The following is a 12,944-nucleotide window of genomic DNA, read 5'->3' as shown; positions in this document are numbered from 1 at the left end:
AGAGGGGATAACGCCTTTTTTTCAGAGGTGATTTTTCAAAAATTTATTTAAAAACAAGTACTAACTAGCAAATGTTTTTTATTAGCTCGCAATTTTCTTCAAAACTACTTCAATGAGGAAAAAAATACAAATTTGGAATATCTATACATGAGGGGCTAATTGATCGGATCTATCATTTGTGCTATAGTGGGACACATGGTGCCATCCATTATTAATATCGACTGCAAATAAAACAAATGCCATTTCTACTCTACCGACACTGTTTGGCCGACTGCAAGGATGTTTGACAGATGTGGTTTGGACAGTTTTTTTTATGTCCACAAGCCTGTGTACAGTCGAGGATATGTGCAGTCGGGGAAGTATGAACTGATATGAACGGAGCCCCCTCAGTTCTGTTTATTTCGAACGGTTCTCTGCCACATGTGTTCGACACGTTCGCTCTCCTTTGTTCATTGTAGTTAGTTAAGGTTAGTTAAGGTTTCTGGCTCCGGCTGTTTCGGACTCATGTCCACAGTCTTCTGGCCGTTTGTTCATTGTATATATCTCTGGACTGAGAGGGCCTAAAACCCTCTGAGGGGAAAACTTGCGACGTCACACGCTCCCCTTTTTCCCTTGGGTTTCCTTTTCCCTTTCCTCTGGGCCAGGTTTGAGAGGGGGTCCGTGCGCATGCGTAGGGGCATTTAACGCCTCGGACGGCCATGAGTGGATTCATCAAACAAACCGGCACTACCGGCAGTCTCGTCGGTATTTAACAACAAGAGCCCACGATGGGGGTCAAAGATTTGTGGAATGTCATTGAGTCCTCCTGTGATACTGTTTCCCTTGACACATTGAAGAACAAGACCATTGCCATTGATTTGGCTGGCTGGGCGGTTGACAGCCAGTGTCTTAAGGCTGCCAATGATGCGCAGATCAACATGCACCTGAGGTGGGTGTAAACAGTCGGTGAGGTTATGTTTTTGTTTTGATCCACGAGAGGTGACATGGGTTCTTCTTATTTTATTTTTATGGCAGTGACTAATATGTCTTGAGGTCGAGGTGACGGTTGTCTGAAGATTTTGGAGTTATTTTCTGGTTCTCGGAGGGTCAGATGACGTCTGTACTCAGGCTGATCCTTGTGACCCTTTAGCTCTTGGGGGTCATAAATTTCCGGTCCAACCTCTTCGTAAAACAAATAAAATAACAAATAAATCAGTACGATGGATCAGAGATTGAAAAATAGAGCATGTTTACCGGATAATGTTTTGAATGCTTCATGCGCATTTCATTTATAATGAACAGAATAGATACATCCATTATGATCTGAATAGATACCTTCAATTTTTTTTTAAACACAGCAATAGTTTATTGAGTATAAAACGAAAAGACTGTATTCAACATTTTATTCGTGTATATTAATTCGTTTTCTCTCTTTGAGCGACTCACTGAGCATCTCTCTCTCTCACTGAGCATCTCATCAAATTCTATTATGCCCACAACGTTAATTTTTTATTTTTGGGAGTTTTTAACACTATTTCACCATTCAGCGCAGGTCAATTTATTTCGGGTTTTCAATAAGAATTTCCGAATCTCGAATTTCCCTTAACCAGCCAGCAATTAACCTGTTCACCCTAGTTCATTGAATTTTGTTTATTTCGATCAATGGCTCTAGGCCTTTTGCAGATTATAGTCCGTTTAATAAAAAACCAAAAGTGATCAGTATTTTATTCGTTTAACTTCATTTTTCTCTCTTTGTCCGACAAATATCTACAGGATGAATAGTCCAACATACATGTAAGTGAACTAAAGACTCCCTTCAAAAATTTCTGTCAATTCCCATTTGATTCATTTCTTTTATTCGTCTTTCAACTATGGAATAAGAGTGTTGATTCATTTGTTAAACTCGTCTCATCAATATTTTCTGACCAAGTGGTACGATTGGAATGAATGGAGTTGCTTTTTGAGGCCTGAAAAATCAAAAATTATTCAACAATCATTCAGTTTCATTCTGCTGATCGTGAGTTATTATGAATCAAAAACGGTCCATTTTACCCTTTGTCTATTAATTTATTTTGAATTAATGGATGCAGATTGGCTTCAGAGGTCTGCAGCAGTTTCAAAAATGGATACTTGAATAAAAGGAAGACTTCTTATCGATGATCTAAATTTAGAAAACTTGATTAATGTTACCCCACCCTCCCCTGAATCAATCTCAACATTCTCATTTATTTCCAAAACAAATAACTTGAGAATAAAATTCCAGAAGACGTTTTCTGCAACTGGAAAGATTCCCTCCAAAAACTGTTGCTATATATTCCTAAAATCTCTCGTTCCGTTCAATTGATTCTCTACTTCTATTCCTTTGTTTTTTATGTTTCCAGGAATTTATTCTACAGAACAAAAGCCCTCCTCCTACAGGGAACAATCCCTGTATTTGTTCTGGAAGGAAAGCCACCAGAATTAAAGAAAAAAGTCATAGCCGAGAGGCTGAACATCAGAGAGGGGAAGAGCAAAGATGCTGAAATTAAAGATTCGAGATGCAATCGTCGAGGATTGAACAGAATTCTGAAGGCCTGCGAAAGGATGTTGAATTTGATGGGATTGGAGTGTGTGAAGGCACACGGGGAGGCTGAAGCTATGTGCGCTTATCTAAACGCAGACGGGGTAAATCCACTCTCTTTCATTCATAAGTCATTTCAAAGATGCAGTCTAAATTTTGTAGATATTTTACAATTGGCGTATCTGTTTTGGAATAATGAGATTTTTCAAAGATCTTGTTTGTAGTCATGAGCTTTTTCTAAAAGAAAATCTTATTTCTAAATGCACCTCCAATTTAAAGAGCTGCAGGGGAAATAAATTCTGTTGTCACCAGTTTGTATTATTAATTTGGTGATTATCATCCATATGATCTATTCGTTCTTCAGCTCGTAGATGGCTGCATCACCCAGGATGGCGATTGTTTCTTGTATGGAGCAAAAACAATATACAGAAAATTCACAATGGCCGGGAAAGCTGGCACTGGAGGTACTGCAGAGGAGTACTCAATCGAGAAAATTGAGAGTATGTACAAACTAGGTCGAAACAAACTCATTGCCCTGGCACTACTCTGTGGGTGTGACTATACACCTGGAGTTAATCAAATTGGCCAAAAGACGGCGTTGAAATTTTTCAGTCATTTCGAGGACTCAGAGATACTAAGGAGGTACAAATTTTCGTTGATATATTTTAACAAATTGTTCGATAGTTTTAAGCCTGAACAAAATGATGATGATAAGTTTTGAGTTTGAAAGAGCTAGAGCAATTTCCCTGAGAGTTTTGGTGATAATTCTTTTTTTTTTTTTTTCAGGATGAAGAGCTGGAGGTACGACAAAAGCCCAGCACCAACGAAGTAAGCACAATCTCAGTTCTCCAGTCATTTCAATTGTTCATTTATTCATTCTTCATTTCTTCATTTATTTATTGGACACGAATTTGACAGTTGAAGTTTACTCTGTTAGAAAAAAATAGATTTTTCATGAACAGTTGATTAGGTTTTTTCAGGAGAGTGGCATTGAATACGATTTAGGAGGACGAATTCTAAAATTTCAGACATCACTGAAAATGAAATGAAATTTTAAATTTTATAGCATCACGATCACGACAATTTCCCAACTCACTTAAATTTTCAATTAATTGGAAATTCAAAAATATATCTACCTGAATTCCTATCAATTTGCATGGAATAATTGAACATAAATTTACAGTTCTCATTCAAATTTTTCAACAAAATTTTAAAGTACCAATGACAAAATTTCTTAAAATTTCATAATAAAATTGAATATACTCAACGTAAAGTATAATAATGATACATAGAAAATAAATAAAAATCGATTATATATCCTCAATAATAATTGATGTAATTACCTCAATAATAATGAATGAATCTTTCCGTTCAGAGAAGAGCGAGTTGTGAAATCAAAATGCGTGCTGCTGGAGGATTTTCCAAATCAAGAAGTAATAGATGAATTCCTGATACGAAAGGGTTCAATACCAACGAGAATTGATAATTGGAAGCGCCCCAATGGCGCTGCCTTAGTCGTAAGTAAACATTAATTCCATTAAAAAAATCTTGAAACACTTCTAAAATCATGAATATTTCCAGGAGTTCCTCGCAGCCAATTTGTTTTGGGAGGTTGACTTCACCGTCAAGCATGTTCTCCCCCTCGTCACAAGGTGGCAGGTCCTCAACTTCATGGGTATTCCCGAGGAGCTGCGCCCGAACGATCCAGACATCCTCATCCCCAAAGAAATAAAGAAGACGAGGAAGCCTGGAACAGTCTTAAGTTTCGAAATCGAGTGGACAATCTCACGAGACAGTAATTACTTTCTGATTCCTAAGATTAACGAGCAGTCTCTCAAAGACACTGAGCTACTCTGCACAGTAGAATGCCAGCACTACGTCATCAAATCCTATCCCCAGTTGGTCCAGGCATTCGAGGATCTGCAGGCAGCTAAGAAGAAGCCACAGAGGAAGCCAAGAAAAGGAAAGACTGCGGACGTGGAGGAAAAGACTGGACAGTCTCCGAAGCAGAAGAAGACCAAAGGTAAGAAGGAGGAGGTGCCATGCAAGAGGATAGACAATTACTTCCAGCAGAGGAAATGCGTGTCATCCAGGAAACCAGAGAAAAGTGGGCCAGGGAGGATTCATCAGCCAGAAACCTCTCGCCCTCAGAATCGAGAGAAACTCAGAGAGAATTCTGCTTCGAAACTCGATGGAACTCTCAAACAAATTTACGACGACCTGAGTCCTGAGGATTTTGCCAGTGATGTGGATGCTGATTGTGCTGAGATGTCCATGGTGGTCCAGAGGACGTGCAGCCAAACCAACACAATCCTTCCTGCATTGCTCTCACTGCAATCAGATGGAGCACCTCAAGATTATCTCTCAGAAGAAAAAACGCGACCTAGTCCAATCAAGGAGGTTGTAGATATAGTCGACATATCATCTGATGACGATATTGTTTATGTCCCTCTTGGTGAACGTCTAAAGGCCAGGGGGTAGACTGCCTAGAGATTTACAAGTAGAGCATTTTTACCTGATAATGTTTCCAAGAAAGCGGGTTCATGTGCATTTTATTTTATGATGGAGAAAAATTGGAATAAACATACTTAGCTTTTTTAAAAATATGAAGATGATTCATTAAATGTAAAATGAAAAGATCAGTGTACAACATTTTCCTCATCTAATTTAGTAGTTCTCTCTTATAGTCTAATATATATCTAAATGAACTAAATACTCCTTTCATAAATTTCTATCAATCTCGATTTGATTTATCTCTCTTCTTTGCCTTCCGAATATTAAATTGGGGGGCTGTTATTCCTGAAAATTTTGCCAGCGATGGAGTCTAGATTCTAGTGTTTTAAAAAGAGTGCATTTTTACCTGATAATGTTTCCAAGAAAGAAGGTTCACGTGCATTTTATTTTATGATGGAGAAAAACTCGAATGAATACGCTTCGCTTTTTTAAAAATATGAAGATAGTTCATTGAATATAAAATGAAAAGATCGATGTACAACATTTTAGTCATCTAATTTAGTAGTTCTCTCTTATAGTCCAATATATATCTAAATGAACTAAATACTCTTTTCAAAAATTTCTATCAATCTCCATTCGATTTATCTCTCTTCTTTGCCTTTCGAATATTAAATTTGAGGGCTAAATTATTCCTGAAGGTTTTGCCAGCGATAGAGTCTAGAGCCTAGTGATTTAAAAATAGTGCGTTTTTACCTGATGATGTTTCCAAGAAAACGGGTTTACGTGCATTTTATTTTATGACGGAGAGAAATTTGAATAAATACACTCTAGTTTTTTAAGAACACAAATATAGTTTATTGAATATAAAACAAAAAGATCAATATTTAATACAGTGCTGCAACGAGATTCAATAAGGCCTACGGTTTAGTGCCTCTGGAATAACAATTTTGGGTGTTCAACATTTTACCCATCTAACTTAATTTGTTTTCTCTTTGTGCGACTCGCTGAGGATCTCGATATTGCCGTAACAGCGAGAACGTAGGCCCTATGTGTCGTTAACTCGTTAAAATTTGGCCGACTAATATCAACAGAGTGTATAGTCCAATATACATCTAAATAAACTGAATACTCCCTTCAAAAATTTTCGCACAATCTCCATTTGATTCATTTCCCTTCTTCGTCTTTCGAGTGTTAAATTAGGGTTTTGAATTATTCGTCAACGTATATACATAAACCATCATTTATACTTAAGGTAACTAGTTGTCAATTCTCAAAGGCCAAGTCAATTGGGCAATAATGATTTTTTAAAAACTCTGTTTCAATATTATATCAATTAATGGCTTAACAACTACGTTGGTAATTCATCTGTATAAACCCTGCTAATGGTGCCATTCGAGTATTCAAATCGTTTCCTCATCACTTATAGTAGTTATGCGCATTTCCATTTTGAAAAGTTTAATATGACTTTAATAAAATCATACAAACACGGAACTTTTAGTCCAAGCAGAGCCCGAATGAAAATTTTCACTCGTAAGTTTCTCCCCCATCCATTTTTCTCGTCTTTACAAATATAATATCGATTTCGAAATACTTCATGGGCTCGCTCCCTCACCATGGGGAGCGTCGGTTTCTCGTATAATAAGATAATTTCAATAGCAGCTGTGTCCTACATACATATTGCAAAGTGAGATCTAAAAAAGTCACGGTCGTATTCTCTATTCTCGAATTGTACGGATCGATAGACGATGTAAATCAATCCTGGAAAGTTCACACGCGGAGAAAAAAGTTGGAGAAAAATTACCAAGTGAGAAAGTTTACTAAATGTGAGGGTATTTGTAGCTGAACAGGGAAATTAACCGTTTATGCTATGAAAAAGAATTTCATTAACGTGAATAATTGCTCAAGACTGCGTAATCATTTACATGTGTGTAGGAATTTTTCTGCGACGGCGAATGATTTTCCCTTCTCATGTCGTTCACATCGGAGCCAGAAAAAATACCCTACCGGTGCGGGAGATTTGACTGTACAGGGAAGATAATTTTTACATCCATGTGCACCTCCGGCTGCGAAAACATGACTTTCCGCACTTGGCGCACAATATACTATTACGCACTCGTATCGAAATACACTATTTTTACTGAACGAATCGTTCACGGAGAGAAATGTTCAGTAAAAATTACGGAACTCACAATTCACTCACCGATTACGGAATTGACTCAGAAAATTTAAGTGACAGTATCGTAATTTTTCACAGGAGATTCAGATAAAAATTACAGAACGCCCCGGAAAAATTCCGTGATGGTTCCGTAAAATTTCGTACAACCACATTTCGCTCCGGAATTACGGAAAAGATACGTAATTTTTATTGAATATTTCTGTCCGTGTAAGACATCCTCCGCAAAGTGTTTTTTATTGAACTACAATTTTGCTCCACAATTACCTCGCACGGTAAAATTTGCCGCGATTCTCCGGATAATTTTTATTCAACTTTTCTCCTCGTGCAAACTGGCTTGAGAACGCCCGCGTGAATACCATTAACATAATTATTTCCTTCTTACTCCTCTTCTCAAATTTATAAAATTGTTTTTTCCCCTTTCATTTATTCCGATGACATTAGTTGAACACTATCGTCAGCGGATCTGTGCAGACGCCGGACTTCCGAGAGGGTCCGAATGGGCGTCGGGTTCAGGAGGGAAAACGAGTGTGTGTGACGATCTGAAATATTGCAAAATATGCCAATTACCACTACCAATTACCACTGGATCGATGAAAGTGGAATTAATTAAGCAATGAAGAGGGGAAGCGATATGAGTCGATTTCGGTTCAAGATAAGTTATGGATTGATATCTTTGTATCGGAAGCCGACGACTGTTTTTTCTTGTAAAATGCTTTTGCTCAAAAGAAAATTTTCAATTCAGCGAAATGTGAAAACTTGAAAACTTTTCTCATATTGAAGGTAAATTCGAATCGCATTGGTTCGATTATTCACGTGTGATGAGTTGGTATTCTTTATTCGCCCATTAAATTATTCACCTCAATATCAGTTTTGAAACTTACAAACCCTTGAATTGAGGATTTGCGGGTTATCTAGACATTTCAAGTATCAAACATTTTTTCATTAAATTAAGGTACTTCCTCAGTGAGTTATACTTGGTGAAAATTTCGCAATGAACTGAAGACCTAAAATTTGGTTGTTGAAGACACACGGAGAGAAATATTCAATAAAAATTACGTATCTTTTCCGTAATTTCGGAGTGAAATGTGGTTGTAGGAAATTTTACGGAACTGTCACGGAATTTTTCCAGAGCGTTCCGTAATTTTTATCTGACTCTCCTGTGAAAAATTACAATACCGTCACTTAAATTTTCTGAGTCGATTCCGTAATCGGTAAGCGAATTGTGAGTTCCGTAATTTTTACTGAACATTTTTCTCCGTGCATGTAAAAACGACTCCCAAAATTTCAAGTACTTTTTCCACGCGAATTTTTTAGATATTCATCGTCAGACATTCAATTTTTGTCTTTTTTAAGTTTTTGTCGATGCATATCTAAAAAATTCGCGTGGAAAGAATGCTTGAAATGTTGGGAATCGTTTTCACATGTGCTCAACAACATATGATCCAAATTTTAGGTCTTCAGTTCATTGCGAAATTTTCACCAAGTATAACTCACTGAGGAAGCACCTTAAATCGTTTTTTAATGAAATTTTATATAGAAATGAGGCGATTGATTTTTATTCTTCTATAGGAATTATTCCCTTGAAATGTTTCCCATAGAAATTTTCTGGAAATGAGTTATCCAAATTTTCCCGCTGTATTTTTCTTGTTTCTTATTCACGAAATCAAAGAAACAAAGCTAGGAAAGATTATGCACCCAAATTTTTATAGAAAAAATCCAAATGGAATACGTTACATAAATCAATAGTCATTAATGTTATCCTATAAAAATATTTGTTGAAAAACGCACGATAAAATGGCATAATAAAACACGAATAAAAACAAATCCAATTCGATAGAATTATTTAGAGAAAGCCTTAGGTTCTTCTATTATATTCTTCCATACGTGTATCGATCGAATTCAATATTCAACAAGAAGTGATTTTTCTATATGAATTATTCCCTTGAAATTTGTTCTATAGAAAGTTTTAAGGGTAAGTTATCCAACCATTCCCGCTGTATTTTTCTTGCTTCTTATTACGAAATCGAAGAAAAAAATATTTAAAAAATTTATGCAACGGAAATTTTATCGGAAAAATCCCAACAGAATACGTTACATAAGTCAACACGCATAATTATTTTCCTATAAAGATATAGGGGAAAGCCGGGTCATTTATAAATGAAGCCATATTACCCGACCCTCCCCTATGTTTTGAAAAACGTGCGATAAAATGGTATATAATAAAATGCAAATTGAAAACGAATCAAATTCGACACAATTATTTAGAGAAAGCCCTAGGTCCTCCTATTAAATTCTTCCACACAAGTATCGATCTAATTCAATATTCAACAACGAGTAATTTTTCTATATCAATTATTCCCTTGAAATTTGTTCTATAAAAATTTTCAAGTAAAAGTTATTCAACTATTCCCGCTGTATTTTTTTGCTTCTTATTACGAAAGCGAATACAAAAAAAACTTAAAAAATGTATGCACCCAATTTTTTTTAGAAAAAATCCCAACATAATACGTTATATAAATCAACACCCATCAACTTTTTCCCATAAAAATATGTTTTGAAAAACGTGCGATAAAATGGAATAATAAAATGCAAATTAAAAACAAATCGAATTCTTCAGAAGTCCTTAGAGAAAGCCCTAGGTGCTTTTATTAAATTCTTCCACACCTGTATCGATCCAATTCAATATTCAACAACGAGTGAAAAATCGACTTGCATTCTATTAACTTTTAAATTCTATCGACTTCCCCAACTCTACAACTGAATTATTAAATAATCGATGGATAATAGTCACCCCCTCTGTAATCGCTGGATGGCTCACTCCTCGACAATTCACTGGTATCGGTAGACCGATCCCTGCAGCAGCCACTGTTTGACGGACTGCTGTTGGAGTACTTGTAGCGTGCCATTGGATCGGCGTTAGTGACGGAAGTCATTGGGGGAGTATTATTGAATGGAAAGGCTGGTGTGTGGGGCCACGAGGCGGGTGGTGGGCTGCGCACAAGGTGTTCATGCACTTGGGCCAGGGTCAGCGGATCGGTATCGCCCAGCTCCTTCATCGTAATCAAACAATTAAATGCAAATTTCAATCGATCGATTCAATTCAACTCACCTGAGACATTAAAATCGCATCATCGGACTCGGACTCCTCAATCGATTCCACCAAACTCTCACGACTAGCTAATACCTGTTTTGTCAATTAAAAAACATTTCCGTAATCAATTAAGTGGGTTATCCCGGGACTTTCATCAACTGCACTGTTGGAAAAAAATTGAAATTTTCGGAAGAGCGATACGACATTTAAAATTTCAGTGAAAATTCAACGGTTTCATTTTTTTTAGTGCCAAAATGGCGAGATTTTCGCAACTCACTTGAGTTTTCAATCAAATCATGAATATTCAGTATCCAATTAGCTGAATTTTTAATTAAATGGAAATTCATGAATATATTTACTGAATTTCTCTGATTGCTATCGGTTCCTAGGGAATAATTGAATTGATATTTATCAGTCCCGCTGTTTTTTCCATCAAAATGTTAATTTTTAGTGATGAAATTCCTTCAAATTTCAGTGGGACTGTCTCGAGATTGAATATTTTAAGGAATGTCTCGGAAATTTCACCCTAAAATTTGAAACTGTTAATTTTTAGAAGAACGACGTGAAATTTCAAATTTTAATAGAATTTTACTGGAATTTCAAAGAAGGAAAAACATCAATATTCGGTTTAAAATTACACTGAATTCTCAATATATTGAACATTCAAAACTATTTCTCCCTAAATTGTCCCGATTCCCATTAATTTTTATGGAATAATTCTAGTCACGTTGGGAGTTCCCATTGCTTTTTTTCGAAATTCGGCCTTTTCAATGACAAAATTCTCGTGAAACTGTCACTTAATAAAAATTTCTAAGGAGTTTAGTGGAAATTTCAGCCTAAAATTCTTAACACTGTCAATTTTCAGGAGAGCGACATGAAATTTTAAATTCTACTCGGATTTTAATGGAATTTCAAGGAAGAAAAACGAGAAATTCCCAACTCGCTCCAATTTTCGACAAAAACATTAATTTCCCATATAAAATTACACTGAATTCTCAATCAATTGAAAATTCAAGACTATTTTTTCTTGAATAGACCCGATTGCTATTAATTTTCAGAAAATAATTGAATAATTTTTGTCACGAAATTGCGAATTTTCAATGACAAATTGCCCTGAAATTCCGGTGAAATTGTAACTGAATAAAAATTTCCTAGGAGTGTAGCACAAATTTAAACTACAAATTTTCAACAAGATAGGGATTTTCAGGAGAGGAACATGAAAATAAAATAAAAATAAATAGATGAATGAAACTGTCTTGAATTCTCAATCAAAACATAAATATCCATCACCAAATTACGCTGTATTTTCCATTAACTGAAATTTCAGAACTAATTTCCCTAAATTTCCCCGATTTCTATCACCTCTCAAATGTTTCCCATTATTTTCTTCCTCAAATGGTGAATTTTCACTGCCGAAAATCCTTGAAATCCCTCTCCCCAAAACTTCCCGAAAAATCCGCAAAAATTGTCCAACATTGCAGTTACAAAAACTAACACATCACTCATGCCTGCAAAAATGGATTGTCCTGTCGACTCAATCGTAGCGCCTCCATATCCTGATCTATGTTACGCGTTCTGCCTGGTGTTAGGGTGAGAATTGAATGAGAGGGTGAGGGCTGACACACCGCTGGAGCTACCACTACATCGACAGCTGCGACACTCAGACTAGATGGAATTCTACTCGATACAGAATTCTCATTATCCCCCGATGACACTTGACCGCCGACATTGCGACGACAATTTGTAGAGACGATAGCTAGAACAACACCATTTCCTCAATCTATTCAGCTGAACTCTCCCCCAAAACCCCACATTATTCCCGAATCACCCCCAACCATTTACATTTATATTCATATTTATATTTACCAGGACCCTCCACCCTCGGTGCTCTATCCATCTCGTCCTCCTCGTCGATCTTCATGCCAAAAACAAATTTCTTACTTCTAAAAATACCGGATAAAAACGCAACGCCCTTGCGCTTGACACGGTCGTACCTCTGGGCGTTTTCAGACGACACGTGTATCATAATTAAACATGCACCGCCCTCGGTAAAAAAACCCTCGATTGATTATTCGATACAGAAAAAATCCCCGATGTGTCATCGATGCGGATTATCCAGTCTCCCGATACCGCGGATCCATCGAGACAACCCTCGCGCTCGCGAGGCACTTCCCGAGCTTTAAACCAACTGCATCCAATGTTTTTCACCCATCCACCGCGCAATGATCTATTATCCCCCAAGTTGTGGAGGTTACTGCACACTGTTTCGACGTTCTACCCGTACCGGAAAGGGGGTGCAAGGTAGGGGATGAATTGTCTTCTCGGCGCGACGTCAACCCCCACCCCCCACCCGACTGCGCAACTGCGAGGACAGTGCTATCAGAAAAATATAACTTCATCATCGATTCACCGAGCCATTTCGTTATTGCCCCTCTGATTATTGTTTTTCAAAATTGAATTGAGTTGTCATTGCTCCCTCCAAGTCCAATTAGCCGGGTAATTGGGAGCTGTTGGGAGAGGGCTGGGTAATCGCATGCGTGGGTGCGTGTTCCGGGTGAGCCTGGCTGTCCTCCATGACCATAACACTGCAGGAGCCTCATCGATCCTCGGTTACACCGGTGTTAAGGCGATGTTATGTGTGCTTTGCTCATACAATTTTCCCTCGTCAACGAAGCGGGCTTCGT

The 12,944-nt window shown here is 37.2% G+C and overlaps 2 protein-coding genes across 2 annotated transcripts; one reads left to right on the top strand and one right to left on the bottom strand.

The window, feature by feature from the left end:
- Window positions 1–703: 703 nt before the first annotated feature.
- LOC107038645 (flap endonuclease GEN) lies at window positions 704–5,331 on the top strand. Its single transcript, XM_015257865.1, has 6 exons — window positions 704–928; window positions 2,361–2,643; window positions 2,904–3,181; window positions 3,326–3,367; window positions 3,915–4,056; window positions 4,121–5,331. The coding sequence occupies exons 1-6, from the start codon at window positions 768–770 to the stop codon at window positions 5,018–5,020; spliced, it is 1,806 nt and encodes a 601-aa protein (XP_015113351.1). The 5' UTR covers window positions 704–767; the 3' UTR covers window positions 5,021–5,331.
- Window positions 5,332–7,305: 1,974 nt separating this feature from the next.
- Window positions 7,306–12,525, bottom strand: LOC107038661. Its single transcript, XM_015257885.1, has 5 exons — window positions 12,127–12,525; window positions 11,769–12,016; window positions 10,279–10,353; window positions 9,961–10,219; window positions 7,306–7,708 (listed from the first exon to the last, which is right to left on the bottom strand). Exons 1-5 carry the CDS (start codon window positions 12,284–12,286, stop codon window positions 7,593–7,595), a joined length of 858 nt encoding a protein of 285 aa, XP_015113371.1. The 5' UTR covers window positions 12,287–12,525; the 3' UTR covers window positions 7,306–7,592.
- Between the last annotated feature and the right edge of the window lie 419 nt (window positions 12,526–12,944).

This window comes from Diachasma alloeum, unplaced genomic scaffold, assembly GCF_001412515.2.
Source record: "Diachasma alloeum isolate Michigan unplaced genomic scaffold, Dall2.0 Dall_scaffold_00286, whole genome shotgun sequence".
Lineage (NCBI taxonomy): Eukaryota > Metazoa > Arthropoda > Insecta > Hymenoptera > Braconidae > Diachasma > Diachasma alloeum.
Note: the sequence above shows the minus strand (reverse complement) of the source record. Positions and strands in the feature narration are given on the sequence as shown.